Source organism: Endocarpon pusillum, assembly GCF_000464535.1.
Source record: "Endocarpon pusillum Z07020 unplaced genomic scaffold scaffold4192, whole genome shotgun sequence".
Classification (NCBI taxonomy): domain Eukaryota; kingdom Fungi; phylum Ascomycota; class Eurotiomycetes; order Verrucariales; family Verrucariaceae; genus Endocarpon; species Endocarpon pusillum.
In genome coordinates this window covers 25468-41597 of record NW_006916399.1, presented here as the reverse complement: position 1 = coordinate 41597, position 16130 = coordinate 25468, and the positions used below count along the sequence as shown (strand labels likewise).

General features: G+C 47.6%; 4 protein-coding genes across 4 annotated transcripts; 2 read left to right on the top strand and 2 right to left on the bottom strand.

Moving 5' to 3' along the window:
- Positions 1–124: 124 nt before the first annotated feature.
- On the bottom strand, positions 125–2810 carry EPUS_02335 (uncharacterized protein; the record flags this gene model as incomplete). The annotated part of the gene is made up of 2 exons (XM_007805241.1): positions 125–1462; positions 1521–2810. The coding sequence occupies 2 exons, from the start codon at positions 2808–2810 to the stop codon at positions 125–127; spliced, it is 2628 nt and encodes an 875-aa protein (XP_007803432.1).
- Positions 2811–4151: 1341 nt separating this feature from the next.
- Positions 4152–6342, bottom strand: EPUS_02334 (uncharacterized protein; the record flags this gene model as incomplete). The annotated part of the gene is made up of 2 exons (XM_007805240.1): positions 4152–4375; positions 5604–6342. The coding sequence occupies 2 exons, from the start codon at positions 6340–6342 to the stop codon at positions 4152–4154; spliced, it is 963 nt and encodes a 320-aa protein (XP_007803431.1).
- A 5531-nt stretch (positions 6343–11873) lies between these two features.
- Positions 11874–12833, top strand: EPUS_02333 (uncharacterized protein; the record flags this gene model as incomplete). The annotated part of the gene is made up of 1 exon (XM_007805239.1): positions 11874–12833. One exon carries the CDS (start codon positions 11874–11876, stop codon positions 12831–12833), a length of 960 nt encoding a protein of 319 aa, XP_007803430.1.
- An 830-nt stretch (positions 12834–13663) lies between these two features.
- On the top strand, positions 13664–15324 carry EPUS_02332 (uncharacterized protein; the record flags this gene model as incomplete). Its single annotated transcript, XM_007805238.1, has 4 exons — positions 13664–13824; positions 13875–13912; positions 13959–14416; positions 14479–15324. 4 exons carry the CDS (start codon positions 13664–13666, stop codon positions 15322–15324), a joined length of 1503 nt encoding a protein of 500 aa, XP_007803429.1.
- Between the last annotated feature and the right edge of the window lie 806 nt (positions 15325–16130).

Here is a 16130-nt window from a genome sequence, read left to right as displayed (position 1 = left end):
CTGAGCGAGATATGACCTGAGTGCTATATTTATATGTCTATACAGGTGGCTCTCAAGGGGAATGGCTCGCTGAATCAAACCCTGCAATGAGGCTTTCAAATACTATACTTGATTACGAGCCGCTCTACGCCCCCTTCTTGGCGAATATTCCTGTACCAACCCCTCGCCTCCTCGCATCGCTGATCGCTCGAAGACACTTGCCCACCGCCTCAAGATCCCCCAGTAATCCTATATGACCTCTGTCTGTCTTCACCAGACCTCCCTTCACGATCTTGTAGCCCTCTGGTGGTCGTGCCGACCGCGATAGAACAACTCCGTCCCCTGCTGCGAAAGCAAGATTATCGTATGCGTCAGCCCTTTTGATTGCTTCCCGGCTGTCCACACGTGCAGCAAAAACTGTCGGAACACTGTCGCTGTACAGTACCGCCATAGGAGGGTAGACGTCTGCGGAATGATGAGATGGATTGAAAGCTAATTCCTGCTTGAATTGGCGTACCGATCGCAAAGTCCGCTCAAGATAAGCAAGCGCTTCAGCACGAGGAAGCGTGCAAGCTGTAGCTACGGTATCTTTAGTTGCAGCTGGCGGCAATGATCCCATTGAAGGCTCGAGGGGCTGGGTGTTGGGGCTAGCAAAGGCCTCTTCGGCTTTCTGGGCTGTATGGTTGGCGCTTTCCTTGATAGCTTCTTTGGCGTCTTCGAGAGACACCGGAGCTTCTGGAGAGGGCGAATCAGCTCTTCGAGAGATGGAATTTCGCTTGTTTGACAAAGGAAGCGAGGGTAGACTATCCGAGAGCGCACCGATGATGCTCTTCCGTTGTTCAGGACGAGCTACAGGAGGAGTAGCTGCGATGCATGGTGATAGACAATAATCCTCCCATGTTTTGACGTCGAAGAAGTCAACATCATATCTTTCGCCCGTTGTTTTGCTGATAAAGCATTTTCCACTTTCTGGTAGCAGCGCGTAAGAAGTACGCAAGGTAAAATTAACTTGTGCAGTCAGCACACGTGAACTGAGTAGCACGTCATCACCGTTGCGGAGAGGACCAAGAATATTGATGCAGTGTTGAGGCACACCGGCATAGAGCACACCGGCAAACAGATCAGGCCGCTGATTTACTGCGTGGCGAGTAATAGCACCTCCAAGACTGTGAGCTATCACTACAGCGCCTCTTTGACGGCCTGTTATGTCCTTTTTATTGCACTGAAGAGACTCCAAGAATTGAATTAGTTGTTGGCTCAGTAAATCAGGGCTTAACCTCCAATCATAGCCATAATTGTGAATTCTGAGCTGATCTGGTCGGTCCCTTGCCGACCTTTTGAGGTGTCGAAGCAACCGTCTGCAAATGTCGACCGGTCCAATGTGTGAAAGGACTCCTGACGGGACAATCGTCTCTTTCATTCTTTCCTCGTCCTCTGGATTCAAACCGACTTCTAGATCAACACGACGAAGATTCATGCCAACCTAGAATTCCAACATCAGCCCATGACAGGAACTGGAGAGCAGCAAGAACATATCTAACCTTGACAGGAACCCAAAGCTGTTTGTGTGGTGGCTTTGCGGAGCGGAGAATTGACCCTCTGTATCCACCAAGAACAACCACATCACCAGCGAGGTCGGACACCGCTTCATTGAGAATTGGATGAGCATGCTTAGCCTGTTTACCAGAAGATGCATTTGTATTCGCTATGCCAGGTTTGTTCGTCGCAGAACTCCGCTGTACACTAGCATTGGTGTGATGACTGTCGAATTTAGTGTCATCACTGTTGTTGCGTTGGATGCCGCCGGGTTTGAGCGAGCTTAGACTGACGCTTGGCATCTTTGGCATTCTACTGAGAGCTGAATCTTGGAAGCTGTCCGTTATGGCCTTGAAGCGGGAATTGATCTGTTCGGAAACGTTGGTCCATTTCTCTGCATCGTCTTGGGTCGTCGTTCTATCTAAATCGTTGCGCATGAAAATGGAGCTCTCAGAAGTAGCCCGCCGCAATGAGCGTTGCTTTGGCGTGGCACGTGGGGACAGTAAGTGCTGTTGCCATGAACCAAGCGGTAGATTTTCATGACTATGTAGAAGAGAGGCAAATGCACTGTCGTTTTGTTTATGCAGGCTTTGGTTTGCCTGAGCTACGGCAACGGCAGGATCCGGAGGGTGACCCAGTGACACCCATGGCAAATTGCTTGACGAAAACAATGTGCTAGATCTTTTGGACGCGTTAAGCTGGTGGACTGTTTTGGACTTTGACCCAAACCCGAAGCTGGCCAAACCTGGAGCTCTGGGGAGAGAGATCGATGGCAGTTCGGGTAAGAGCTTCTTCAGTGCGTCTACCATCCCACTAGATTCCGAAGATGCTCGCCTTATCCTTGATCCAAATGCGTCTTTCATGATTGACCTTGTATTATTCAATCGAGACGCCTCTTCCACAGATGGCCCAATTGACGATGGCTGATGATTAGGGCTTTTAAATGCCTCGCCAGCCAATGTACCGTGCATTAAATTTGAGCCAATCTGAAGATCTTGATATGTATGCAGACTTGCATCGCCTTCTTTTTGTTCCCCATCTTCTGGTTCGAGGTCGAAGTAGTCCTTCGACTGATTTAGGACCTTGGCTTTCTCGAACGCAGGTGTATCTGCCGATTTCATGCGAAGTTGCTCTTGACCGATACTGAATCCAACAATGTCTTCGATGCCCTGGGCGGGCGAGATATCTATGCCGACTGCACCATCGTTCTCAGAAAGCCCTTCCATGCTTGTTGCTTCTCTTCTTGTCTCATCTGAGGTAGTTCGAGGTGCTGTGGAGATTTTGTGTGCGCTCATGGCCCAATATTGAGGGCCTGCCTTATTTTCCACGCCTCTTTCTTTCGTCTAAATTTCCATATCTGCATAAGTCCGCAAGAGCCAAGTGAGGGGAGTGGCAACGATGTATCATTGTGGCACATGAGTGGTAGAGCGAGGCATCTTGCTTGCAATGAGTGAGATTCGCAACTTCCAAGCGCACAAGAAGATAACCCATTTTGTGCCATTCTGGGAAACTGGAATTGGGACATTGTCAGTCGCGGCAACCCCGGTAACTGTCTGGGGGCGGTGTCGTGTGGTGGATGTAACATGAACTTGGTGCGTGAATTTGGGAGCTGATCCCTGACGTCTAGCCCCCTTTTCTAGTGCAGCATAAAATGTATTGGCAACTTACCCCCTAACCTTCAACATCCAAATAGGAGTGATGACTTCTCTGAACGGGCCCCAAATCGAACGAGATGTCAAGAAAGGTAAATACCTCAATCGAAATCATACCGTCCATCACAGTCTCTTTTCAACCATCATGTATAGGCGGACCCTTTGCTCAAGTCCCAGTATGAGAAACAGCGTTTCCCACAGACAATTGTTTGCGAAGATGTTTCTACAATCTTGGCCTACACAAAGCACTCTGGCTAGGCCTCAAATGGGGTCATCGGCACTCAGATATGCCTGTAGTTACTTCCTAAATCAGGAAATACAGCAAATTGCAACCGTTTCTTATTCTCATTGCCTGGGTGTGTTACAGAAGCTTGTAGATGCCCATGTGCCCCAGGATGCCGCAAGAGTTGGACACGTCCAATATTGCGCTTGGTTGCAAAAACTTTCTTCAAATAAAGGAGGGTCTCGTCAATCTCCATTGCATGGGTAACATTCCAAAATATTTTGTGGGGTTTTGTACTTGTGGTGAGCTTGAGTTTACGCCACCCAGGTCCCTTCGATTCTCTGGACCTATCTGGGATACTATGCGTGGTGAAGAGAGGCTCATGGCCATCTAGAAGACCCTAATTGTGGAATGGATATCACAAGATATGTAGAGCTTATTTCAAAGTCTCTCCCTCCAAGATACATTGACCTCAGTAGAGATTTTACTAGATTGCCGGCATCCTTATATTGGCTGTTTCAACAGTTCATGCATAAAAATTCTTCCTAACGAGGATCGCAGTTCGCTCGGGTTACAGTAGAATCCGAGTTCGCCTCACATTGAATCCAAGCTCAGCCAACGGAATACACTCGATCAGACTCGATTTTTCTACTGCTCCTCTTCGTAGTCCTCCTCTTCCGTTTTTCGTTCTTCCTTTTCTCCAGCACATTTCTCACTACCGGCGTCTTCTGCGATTTCAACGCTTAGCTCTTCATCCTTCTCTACCTCTTCGTCGTGTTCGGGGTCATCCTCGTCTCCCTCTTCTCTTCAATACCATCGTAGTCCACCTCATCTTCATCTGCTGTTGGCTGTTCACCTATATCTTCTACCACGTTCTCCTCATCTTCTTCTAATTTTTCCTCATCATTAGGATGAGGTTCTTTATTCTTTTCTTCTTCTTCCTGTCTAGTATCAACTTTTGCAGTTTCATTCTCGTCTTTGGCATCTACTCCCTCTTCCCCGTCAGTGTATCCATCAAATCAAATAAACCAAATAATGACCCCCATTTGATTTACTTATATAATCTCAGAGGTCAATTTGATCTGATTTGACTCATTTGTCAATTGGATTCAAATGTTAGTAACCAATTTTTGGTTAGGAGGACTGTCAAGGATTTTCAGCTCACAAGAAGAGTCTGCCAAGACTTTTTTTCCCATCAAAAATAGCACTAATCATTTCAAAGTAAAGACTTTTCCGCCAAGACTTCCATTTGACTAATTTCTCAAATTTCAAAGTCTTGATTTAGTTTGATGAAAGCACCGATTTGGCTTAATTGTCAAGCATTTGATTTGGTTCGTTTGACTCAAATGGACACACTGTTCGCCTTCTCCTGGGTCTATGTTACTAGTAGTAGTGGATCTTCATCTGGGCACTGATCAGAAAGGGCTATGTATCTGCTATCATTATTCTTCCCGCTGCTGCTGCCCTTTTTCATTATTGCACTGCTTCGTTTCTGCGCTAGATGTGACCTGGCTCTTCGTTGTCTATTCTCCGTTTATCTGAAGCCCCGACTAAGATGACGTTGGTATATCTCTTTCCTTAGGCACAACCACTCATCCTCGGCAATTCAGCTCCTATATTGCCCCCCCACCTCTCCTCTGTTATGACCGCCAAGCAGGGTACTCGTTGTGAGGGCCAGGAGGACTCTGGTAGATCATTCTCTTGTTTGGCACCTGCCTTGTTTGATTGATAGCTGCCTTGTTTGATAGCTGCCTTGTTTGGCAGCTATCTAATAGAATTATTGTAATGATTTGCATGCAAATATAGTACAAGTTATTATGAGCAATCATGATTGATCAAGAGCAATTAGGATTCCTACTTCAATAGAATTAATCTCAATAATTTGTATGCAAATGTAATGCAAATTGTTGTGAGCAATCATGAGCACTCAGGAAGACTCATTGTACTGTTAGTACTAGTGGTATTAGTGGCGTGCGCTATCAGGGTCCGGCTGCGGCTGTATCACCAAATCCGATGTGCACATGCACTGCGCCGTACTTCGAAGGGAATATGCCATATTTCGACGTTTCATCACCATGTAAAGCTTCCAGATAGAGCCTAATCTCTTCGAACTCAATATCGTTGCCAAGTCGATGCATGATTGGTGTTGTCCCAATTAAGCAGATCTTTCTTGGTGATCCGATCCTCCAGCGCTGTCTCTAATTCTACCGTACCAGCTGGAACAAGGGTAAAGTCGTTGCAAACCTTCCACTCGTGGTAAGAAAGACTTCCTCTAGCATCATTTGTTGTTGAGGCCTGCACATCAATGCTATAATTCTTTGAAGATCTCAAAATATTCTGCACAATGTGTAACGGCTCGGTCCAATATGTCCTGTAATTTCCAATCACATTTGCTCGCCCTATACCTTGCCAGTCCTTAGAAGAGTCAGCCTCGTCCACGCGCAACGCCCAACCACGATGGCCAGGACGTGTATCGAGATACAGCCGGTGCTCCGCATGGTTCCTCAGTCCAATCGCTCTCTTGACCCTAGTTGGAATATCCTTGACGATATGATCTCTCGCGAGATGTTGCTGCTGGAGAACTTTCACAAGCAGGTCCTCATGAAAGGCTAGTGTCAGCTCGATTTCGACACCAAAGCCAGTGATAATGGTCGAAGCATTTTGCGCCATGAAAAAACTGAGACCCAGCCCCGATGAGCGGCTACTTCGGACAGCAAGTGATAGTGTCGGAGGTTTAAGGCCATTGAGGGAGGATTTGGTAGCAATGTGTAGAGCTGAAGAAACCAAGGAAGGGCAGAACAGAGATGAATACTGATAGAAGCGGAGACTATGGGTAAGATAGTCTCGCCGGGTCCAGCCGATGGGTTCAAGATACACACACAGGTTGCCACTGGGAACGCTTATTAGATGATAATTGTGGTTACAGCCGCCGGGACTGCGTGCGGCAAGCATGGTGAATGGCTTTGTCTGAATAATCTTGGCGCATTCCACTCACCGTGCCAACAAGGTCATGAGACTACTAGCCACCTTACTTTCAAGAACATTACTTTTCTCTTGGCGGATTGAGCGTTGGAGTGGTAGGCGACTCAGGTGCTTCGTCAATGGCATGAGAAATGTTGCTGGCAACGAGGGTAGGGCAGTCAATTCCCCAAAAAATTCTTTCATTCGGCTATGACTGGACATGCAGAGATCTTGCAGGTAATGACCTGATAGAGCATAGAGATGGGATTCGTACTGGACTGAGCTACCCTCCACCTCGCTGTGAAATGCATCTTGCACTCCATTACTAGTAAACCAGCGTGTGTAAGGCTCAAACCGGCAATAGGTTGACTAGGTTAAGCCTGATCGAGAAAGTTCCGACCCTGTTCGTCTTTGGTTGCATACCCACCAATGAAACTTCGTATTACGAAGCACATCCCCAACCCAGCAACGGAACTACCGCATTTGACACTTTATCGATCAGGACGACATGCAGGTATCTTCCAACTGTCTTACCTTGCCCAACATCAAATCCCTGGCCAACCCGCCTTTATAGTACCGAGGCAGAGGATTTAACACCGCTTCAGCCAGCGAGTCTACCCTTTAGCGTGCAGAAGAGAACTTAAGGCAAGCACAGTGGGGGTGAAATCTTCGCCTCGTAGAGACTTCAAAATAACCCATCAAGGCCTTTGTGGGCTCAGGGGCCCTCAGCGCCAGCAAACAAGTGAACGTAATAATGTCTATTGACTCAGCGGTAATGGGCAACAACAATTTTTTCTTGGTGGCTGATCTCGGGGGGTGCTTGTTGCCGCCCTTACTTACTGTACTCAGGCGCGGGTTGGCCCCACTCACCAGCTGCTCACCCGACTCACCTTCAACTCCGGCGTCTTCACTTTTCTCTCCTAATCAACCAAAGTCATGTGTTCCTGACTGAATATCTTGTTGTATCGTTTTGGCCAACTTTGAACAGTAGGAACTGGTTTCACACATCCCAACACCCCTCTCTATGGGAGTGACATTGATAAGCACGGACTGTGGATGGCAATCGTTGACCAGTTTCAATCCTAGAGCATCACGAAACCTGATGAACGGCTACCAGCACTAACTGTGATTGTCCGTCAAGTTGACGAACGTGTTTATGGGGCAATACTGTGCTGGGATGTGGAATAACCACCTTCCTGAGACTCTGTGGTGGCCGGACTGCAGCAAATTTGCTGGAGAAGGTCAAGGATTTTGCCAGCTCACACTCGTAAAGCCGATCTCGGAATTTACATCTGTCGCTCGAGGCACCTAATTCACATGTGTTATATAAGTAAGCCACTGAAGCAGTGTTGAATTGCTCGCGGTCGGTTATCAGATAATCGGACACGATCCTCACGGACCATGTTGAGAAGCCAGTACTTATTCCGATCCGAGGGCAAGCTTTGAGGTTTGAAATTGAGTAGCGACTTGAAGAATGATATAAGAAATTCTATTAGGTGTACGCGAACAGCGAGCAAGCCAGAGCCGCGTTAATGTCTAGTACAGTTTCTCTAGAAGTCTCTGCTCCTGCACTAACACCAAGTGCTTCTCTGTCAGTTTCCTTCAATACTAAGTACTAGTATTCAAGATTTCGGACATATGAATAATGTCCCCTTAGAAGGACTCAGACAAGACCTGAGGAGGGATACAAGCGAATCGGCCTGGGAAAGCTACCAACCACTTTGCGTCAGAAGATTTTTGCGAAACTTTCAACCTACGACTTTTTGACGTCCGCCAAGATAAAAACTTCCGCTCAGCAGTCACTTAGCAGGAAGAGGCCCTCTAAAAATAATGCTAGGGGAGCCATCAAAGTGCGCTTAGATTAAGCCTAACCGTGATATGACTTACAGAGTACAAGGATATGCAGCTTAGTCGTTTATGATCTAATAAAATCTTTCTATCTACAACGTATTTTACTAAAAATATGGTTATAGTATGGTCAAAATATGCTTCTTTTATCATATTAGTATGGTGATCATTTGACGAAATGACTGTCATTTCTACTAATGGCACTTAGCGCAAATCTTTAGCTACCCCTTCTCATGGTAAGCAATACAGGGCCTTACAGCCTTGGTTAGTACTAGTAGTCGATATCATCAGTAATTAGCCATTGTGAACAGGTATTCGTGATTTTTGGTCCGAGTTACAGCGTAGGTATGTCCCATTCGAGACTTTTTCAAGTCCCCGAGTCAGACCAGCGGCATGGAGGTGGTTTTTCTAGATGTCTCCGCTTCAAGCATTCCGCACGAATATCGTCCGGCTTAAGGAGGGCTAGGCGGACGAGTCCGATGAAGTGTTCTTTTCACACGAGTCTCAAGCGTCTTGCGGATTTATCTGTTTGTTTGCATGCGCTCGGGAAGGCACCGTCCGTCAAACCATTGAAGTAACATTCACCAATAAAATTGTATGCAGCTTGACAATTCGACAGTTGTCTCACGAGATATATATAGGCTGTTGCCGCCGTGGAAAGCTGCAATTTGACCACCCGTCTTTGCAGCTGCTGGCACCCTCTGCTGACTGGGCCATCCTCGCCCCTAGCAGAAACATTCATCATATCATTGAACATATCGTCCAATTCATCCAAAAAGACTGACCTTCAGGCTCGAGTCCCCCATCACAGACACGGGTCTCGATTCTATTTCTAGGGCAGGGATGCTACAAAGGCAGGCTGCTTCCACCGCCTAGCACTGTTTACAAGTCTTGAAACGTCAGCTCTGTGTCTAGCTACCAGAAGGGACCATCGAGCTTGCTGACCTATTTTATCACGTTGAGTGGTGAAGATTGCGAGGTGCAACAGAATCTGCATGATGCCTTGAGGCATATCGGTCACCAGGCCAGAGAGAAGCATTGCTTGTTATGGATAGATGTAATCTACGTCAATCAAGAGGATGTCGATGAAAGAAATGCTAAAGTCAAGAAAAATGAAGGATGTATACGAGTGTGCGGACAGAGTTTTCGCCTGGCTTGGAGTTCCCTTCAATGACGGAGAGACCGGGCTCGCAGTTGAACTGATGCGCAACTTCAATGTGTGTTTGGAAGAGGGTCTCACAAACAACAACGACAACGTAGGCGCAGTTCTCGCAATGGTCAACAAAAGCCATGCTGGTGGAATTCCCGTAAACAGCGTCAGCCGATGGCATTGCAGTGATGGTCTCAAAAATCATACTGGTAAAGAGTATGTATGTACCAGGAGGCCACCACGCCCGGACACATTCATTCTTCTGCGGCGACCGTGTATTTAACAATATCCTTTGGTCTAATCTTTTCAGAATCCCGGGTTACGACGTCGGATTTTGTCGAATCCGGTGGATATTATAGTAATGCATCATCGCTATCATTGGCACGGCTTGTGCGCGAGAAAGTGAATAGTCAACGATTGATCGACCTTATGGTTCAAGTGAAAAGGACGAATTGCACATAGCCAAGGGATAGAGTTTATGCTCCGTTGAGCCATGCAGGTGATGTGGCCCCTGGTCAAATCGCTCTTCATTACCGCAGAAACCTTGTCCTTGTTCATATGGATGTGGCACGGGTTGTGCTTTTCCATCCTGGCGTGAGATGTCTGGAAGTCCCTGGCTGATCTTTGCGCCTGTAAATAATGCTTCACACAAGTATTTATCGATGACGATCGAGCCACGGATACCCTCCTGGGTCCCGGACTGGAGCGCGTCCCCACCGTCCACGTATAGGACAGGACGATATATGGTGGTGCCTCGTCCAACTTGTATGCCTGAATGTTGCATGACAAGCCGCTGTCGTCTAAAAATGATGTCCAGCTGAGCCTAGTGTTCGGTACTATGGTGCCCACCACTAGATACTCAATATGAATTCAATTATATTTCAAGCGTATTCAGAGTACGTTCAGAGGGCGTTTTGAGTGCGTTCGGAGTATGTTCGAGTGCGCTCTGAGTCTCTGAACGCACTTGAAACAGCGCTGGCGCATTCCTTAAATAGGCAAGCTTTTCAGACGAATTCAATAATTCAAATGCCATTTGGGTGTGACTCAAGTATATTTAATAGAATCAATAAAAATGTCTTCTAAAAAGTGTTACAACTAAATTTTTTAGTTTCTAGACTTTAGATTTATAATTATTGAAGCAATTGAATATACTCAAGTGGCATTTGAGTAGTATTAGTACTAATTCGAACTAGTATTTGTTAGAGGATGTAGCAAATAGCGTACGGAGATACCAATTGAATTGATTGAGTTGCTCCTATCAAGAGGAGCATTTGCTCACACTAATAGCTATAGAAGCGCATTACTGCAACAGCTCAGAAACAGCATTTGGCGTTCAATTCGTATAGCAATGCTCACTGCCATAAATAACAGGGCGTAAAAGTTACAAGAGCGTTTCGTGCGTTTCGCATGCGGGGACCCCTGTATCATCCTGCTAATACGTAACAGATACGTATCGTATGCGCAGGGATTCTGACAGTATTGAGTTGATATTGAACAACTAATGGTGAGCATGATAGTATTGAGGAAATCAAGAAGGATTGTTTTACATAAAAACAAACCCGGCCTCTCACAGAAAAATGTCAGCATATAATAGACGGCAACTGATTCCCCTCTTCTTATCTCCATCAACTCTCGTGTTTGTATTTCTCAATGATCCTAATATAGAAAATTGCCTCTTTCGGTAATACTGGCTATGCATCCAGTCACAGAGTCTGTTTCTCTCACACAGAAAGCCGGAACATCTCATTAAACCAACTACATTGGTCGATTAAGCTACCTATAAGTTGTAGGTATGCTGTTAGTGGCCGATGTGATACTGACTCACGGACACCGCCACCATATTGGTGACGGTTGGCGCAAATGGCAGTGAGAATGGCTTCAGGGTTGAAATTATTTGTTTTCCTTTCGGAAGGGAGGGTTAGAGACTAGGGATTAGAAATGGCATGAATTAGCATTGTGAAAGGCGGATGTGGGTGTGATACGGGCGAGATGAGCTGCGGCGGGTTACAGAAATTGGAATTGTGCAAGGAAGGGGAAGGAAGAGCGGGAGGATGTTAGGATCCCAGGGGAGTGCAAGGGCAATAGAACAGCAGGGTGTCAGTGGAATGACTTATTGAGCGCAGAGAACTAGAATCCATCTAGAGAGAACAGAGATCTAAATATCAAGAGGCCTTTATGCTATAGAAGAACGTAGAACCTTCTCAGCAGCTACCAAACAATGCAGCTACCAAACAATGCAGCTACCAAACAATGCAGCTATAAAACAAGGCAGTTGCCAAACAAGAGAATGAACCACCAGAGTCCTCCTGGCCCCCATACCGTGCGCAGGGCTTGGCGGTCATAACAAGCTGACATGCTCTTGGTCTTATAGCATCTTGCTTTTATCATGCTTCAATATGAGCAATTGATTATCAAGCTGTTCCCGAGGCACCGCAATGGCAGCCACCCAGACAATATATTGCGTGGTCTCTGTCGAGAAGACACGAAGTCCAACCAACAAAGAGCTCGCCTGTACATAATCAGCATGGGCGACTCCTATAAACCGAACATGGAAGACCTAGCGAAGGATGTATTCTCAACTCGATCGATCACGGACTTATGCGTAGTGATGCAGTTCGATAGACCTGCTCGTCCCCCAAAGTACGGCACCAAAGGACACTTGGTCAACTTTATCAACCTTGCCGAAGCCGAGAAAGGTAAGGAGGGAGTAAAGCGAACGGTAGAGTTTCGTCATCACGAGAGCACGGTAGACCCCAACGCCATCAAGATGTGGGTCAAGCTTTTGCTGAGGATCTGCCACGCCGCAGAACGTAATGCGAAGACCGAACACCAGGCTAAGGATCCAAGTAAGTCCTCGAAGGTTGTTTCCCCAGCAGAGAAGGAACGTCGCAAGTACAAGGCACGGCCGTCCAACCTGGACCACCTTCATACAATCGATGATTTGTTTGAACTCATTGGTTTGGAAGAGAACGGATCGCTTGACGCAAGAGATAAAGAGCTTCGGGTATACTGGCAACACAGATACAATCAATATCACGACGCTAACGAGGGTTTGCAGCCGTCACCAGACTTTCCCGACTCGCCTATCATAGCCGGCGCGACGGAGCAAGCAACAGGCAGTGGGGGTAATGCTCCTCCACGATTGCAGGCAACAGGAAGCGGCGCCAAATCTCCTGCCCAGCGTGCTGCATTCCAAAGAGAAGTCCCTGACACTCCTGCTTTCACAGAATATAGGGAGCGCAAATCTCCGCCCAGTGATGAGAATGCTGGAAGCAGTAATGGCAATGATGTCGTCACTGGAAGTGGTCCAGGCAATAGAGCCCATCATCGACGGAGGGATAATAGTTCTCGATTGCTTCGTAGGCTGCACCATGGCCCTTCGATGCAAAAGAAGGCAGAATCAGCCAGAAAGATGAATCACAAAACAATTACCGGGAACGCAGCTCCAATGTCTAGGGAACTCAGGTCTGGTAGGAAGTATTAGAAATTGGTCTTATGAAGAACAACACGGGCGTGGCACGTTTCGATGTCAGGTAGCACTTAGTATGAGCAGGCTATTGGCATGCAAGGTCGTCCGTACTACTATACTTACTACGTAGTAGTATGTCATCGAAGTACTACGTACGTAGTATCATTCGCCAAAAGCTTGTCCAAAAGCTTGTCTCCCAAGTGGAGCATTGATCAAAAGCTTGATTGGGGGATGGTGATTCAGTGGGGCGCTGATGGATGAGATGCGATAGATTATCTGCCAATCCACGCCAAGTCTTCTGATTGGGCATGTGGTACTTAGCTAACTTAAACAGGGCGAAGTCTTTTACTCAATCGAACATTGATGTGATCTAAGAAGCATGTCAATTGGCCAAGACGACTTTCTTGTTTGCCTCTGCCCAGTTTGGCTGATTTAGCTTGTTCCATGACCAAGTTCGGAGGTTGGCATTAGGTGGCGGTTGTCGATCTTCTCACTTCAATAACGGTCCACGTGTCGATCTTCTTGCCCAGGATGATGATTTCGGACGAGTCCATAGGGGATGTATCGCAGTGAATCGTGTAAGAATCTTGATTTTGTGAAGGGCTGCTCCCGATCTTGTCAGTGAGCTCAAAAAGAGCTACAGTTTCTAGATCGGCACCTTGTGCGCAGGCAAGTTTTCGTAGCAAACACTTTTCTCATGACCACGACTTCCCAGAATTTCCCACCTACTCTTCCCTTGTCCTTGCTTCCAACATCTCTTGAGCTTCTCGTTGCTTAGAGGTAATCTCCCATAACGACCTCGAAGCTATTCATTCCTCTCTAGATAGCTTACGCAGCTCACAATCATGGGTCTCTTTGCCCGCAAACGTCCAGTAGATGGAGCGACAAATGGTCATGGACCTGCGCCACGAGCCTCCCATGAGAGTCGTTCAAATCATCAGAAAGAGAAGTTTGACATCGACTCTGGCTATTACAACCGTCGCCCATCATTTGGCCAGTGGCTTAAGTGAGAGAATGTCCTTGACGATATTGGATGAAAATGCTGATTCGCACCAGAATGACATGGCTCGATGTTGTGACAATGATCATTATGGGTATGCTAGATATTCTCTGCCACCAGCACGAGCTGACCAGTTTTAGGTGCTATCGGACTCGGTGTATACTTCGCTCGTCCAGCACCATCCCGCTCATTCCCCGTCTACTTCCAAGACGGTGAGGTTGTCTATCCGGACTTCGCTTATCCTCTTCGCAAAGAAATCATTCCCATCTGGGCCGCGGCGCTATTAGCTGCACTCGTCCCTATCGTCGTCTTCCTCTTCATGCAAATCCGAATCAAGTCGTTCTGGGATGTCAACAACGCTGTCATCGGCTTGCTCTACTCATTAATCACCGCGGCAGTCTTTCAAGTATTCTTGAAATGGCTCATTGGAGGTCTTCGACCGCACTTCCTTGCCGTCTGCAGACCGAACATCCTACCAGGACAGGTGACAGGAAATGGATACAGAGAGATCATGTACGATCGCAAGATTTGCACGGGTGATGACAAGCAGATCAATGATGCTCTTGAGTCTTTCCCTTCCGGACATTCGACCGCTGCAGTAAGATACGAATCCTACCAGTTGTCCATTCATACTATCTTACTGACATCTCCGCGTCCTAGTGGGCTGGCTTTGCCTTCCTCTACTTTTACCTGAATGCCAAACTCAAGGTCTTTTCCAACCATCACCCAGCCATGTGGAAGTTGATCGCCTTGTACGCACCAATTCTTGGCGCAACGCTCATCTCCGGCGCCTTGACCGTCGACGAATTTCACAACTGGTACGATGTTGTCGCCGGCGCCATTATTGGATCTGTCATGGCTTTGTCCGCTTATCGAATGGTCTACGCTTCCGTCTGGGACTTCAGATTCAACCACATCCCTCTAACACGTCACACGCCCTTCGCATATGGTGGCGGCGCTCCTGGTGCAGGTGGATTCGAATCAGCAGTTTGGACCCACAAGGCTGGCTGGGGACATGAGGAAGCTCTTGGCGGTGCACCCTTCGATGCCGCGCACGGAATGAGAGGCGTGTTTGGCAATGCAACCGGGCTGAGAAATGGCGGAGGTGAGACCGGCATTGGTCATCACCACCATGGACATGGGTCACAAGGCCAAGGACTTCTGGGTAATGCTGGACGTCATTCCAACGGCGAGGGCGACCTCGTCGACAGCCATCAACAATCGCACGGTGGCGGATTTTTTAACCGAACCAGACACAACAACTCTGCCAATAATGCTACCACCCTCGAGAACACAATATCCCATCCTCACAATCCTGCAGACAATACTCGCTCCTCAAATGACATGATGGCAGAGCCGGGCCTGATGCATGGACATCAGAATCAGACTTATGAGTCAACTGTGTACGGCCATCATCAACATCATGGGTCCGGATCGAGTTCAATCGGGCGAAGACCCGTCCCGCCGGCCAAGGAGGGGTACGCCGGAGGTGATAGGATGGTCTGAACCTTGAACACTGTCTGGTACTAGCGCGGAAGTGCTGTGAAGCTAGGCAGCTAGAAGTCCTGGCAGGGCAGTTGAGATGAGGAAGGTCACGAAAGACGCTGAGGGAGAGGCCGGGATTCACGTATGCAAGGGGTACCGAGTATGGAAGTCAAGACAGGATGCTCTGCATGTTTTGGCTTGAGTTCCTGACACACTCTGACCCGGGCTATTGCAATGAAGACATGGCTCGGGATGAATTGTATTTGAGCCCTTCGGAGAGACCAAGCGCAGCACTACTTAGCTGTTCAGCGGAGCTCGAAAGCGTGATCTGACCTGACCTGACCATACCTTAACATACCACAGGCGGTTGCGGCGCACAAGGTGCTGGCAATCAAACCAATCAATCAATCAATCAACCGGTCAATTCTTCTACCATACTAATTTTGGTATCATCCTCCGAAGGTTCTAACTTGGTGAATCGTTCATTCGTCCGTCCAAACTTCCCAGACCTGCATTCCCACGCCCCTCGCTTCCCACCTCTAACTATCGTTCATCAATTATATGAGTAGATACCTACTTTGCCTTTTTGGCATCAGTGAGCCAGCGGTCAGCCAGCATGAGATCCCTCGGAAGCTTTGCCGCCTCAGATTAAACCAGGTCGTGGCATCCTCTTCCAGCTGGGTAGGCTGCCAAGGATGAAGACTTGGGTATCGGATAGGCAACCTGCATTGAAACCGTGGTGGTGGCAAAGTTAAGAATACCCATATCTCTTCGTGGAAGCACGTTTTCGTCGTTGCGCACTAGAATTGGGGACGGAAACATTCCAC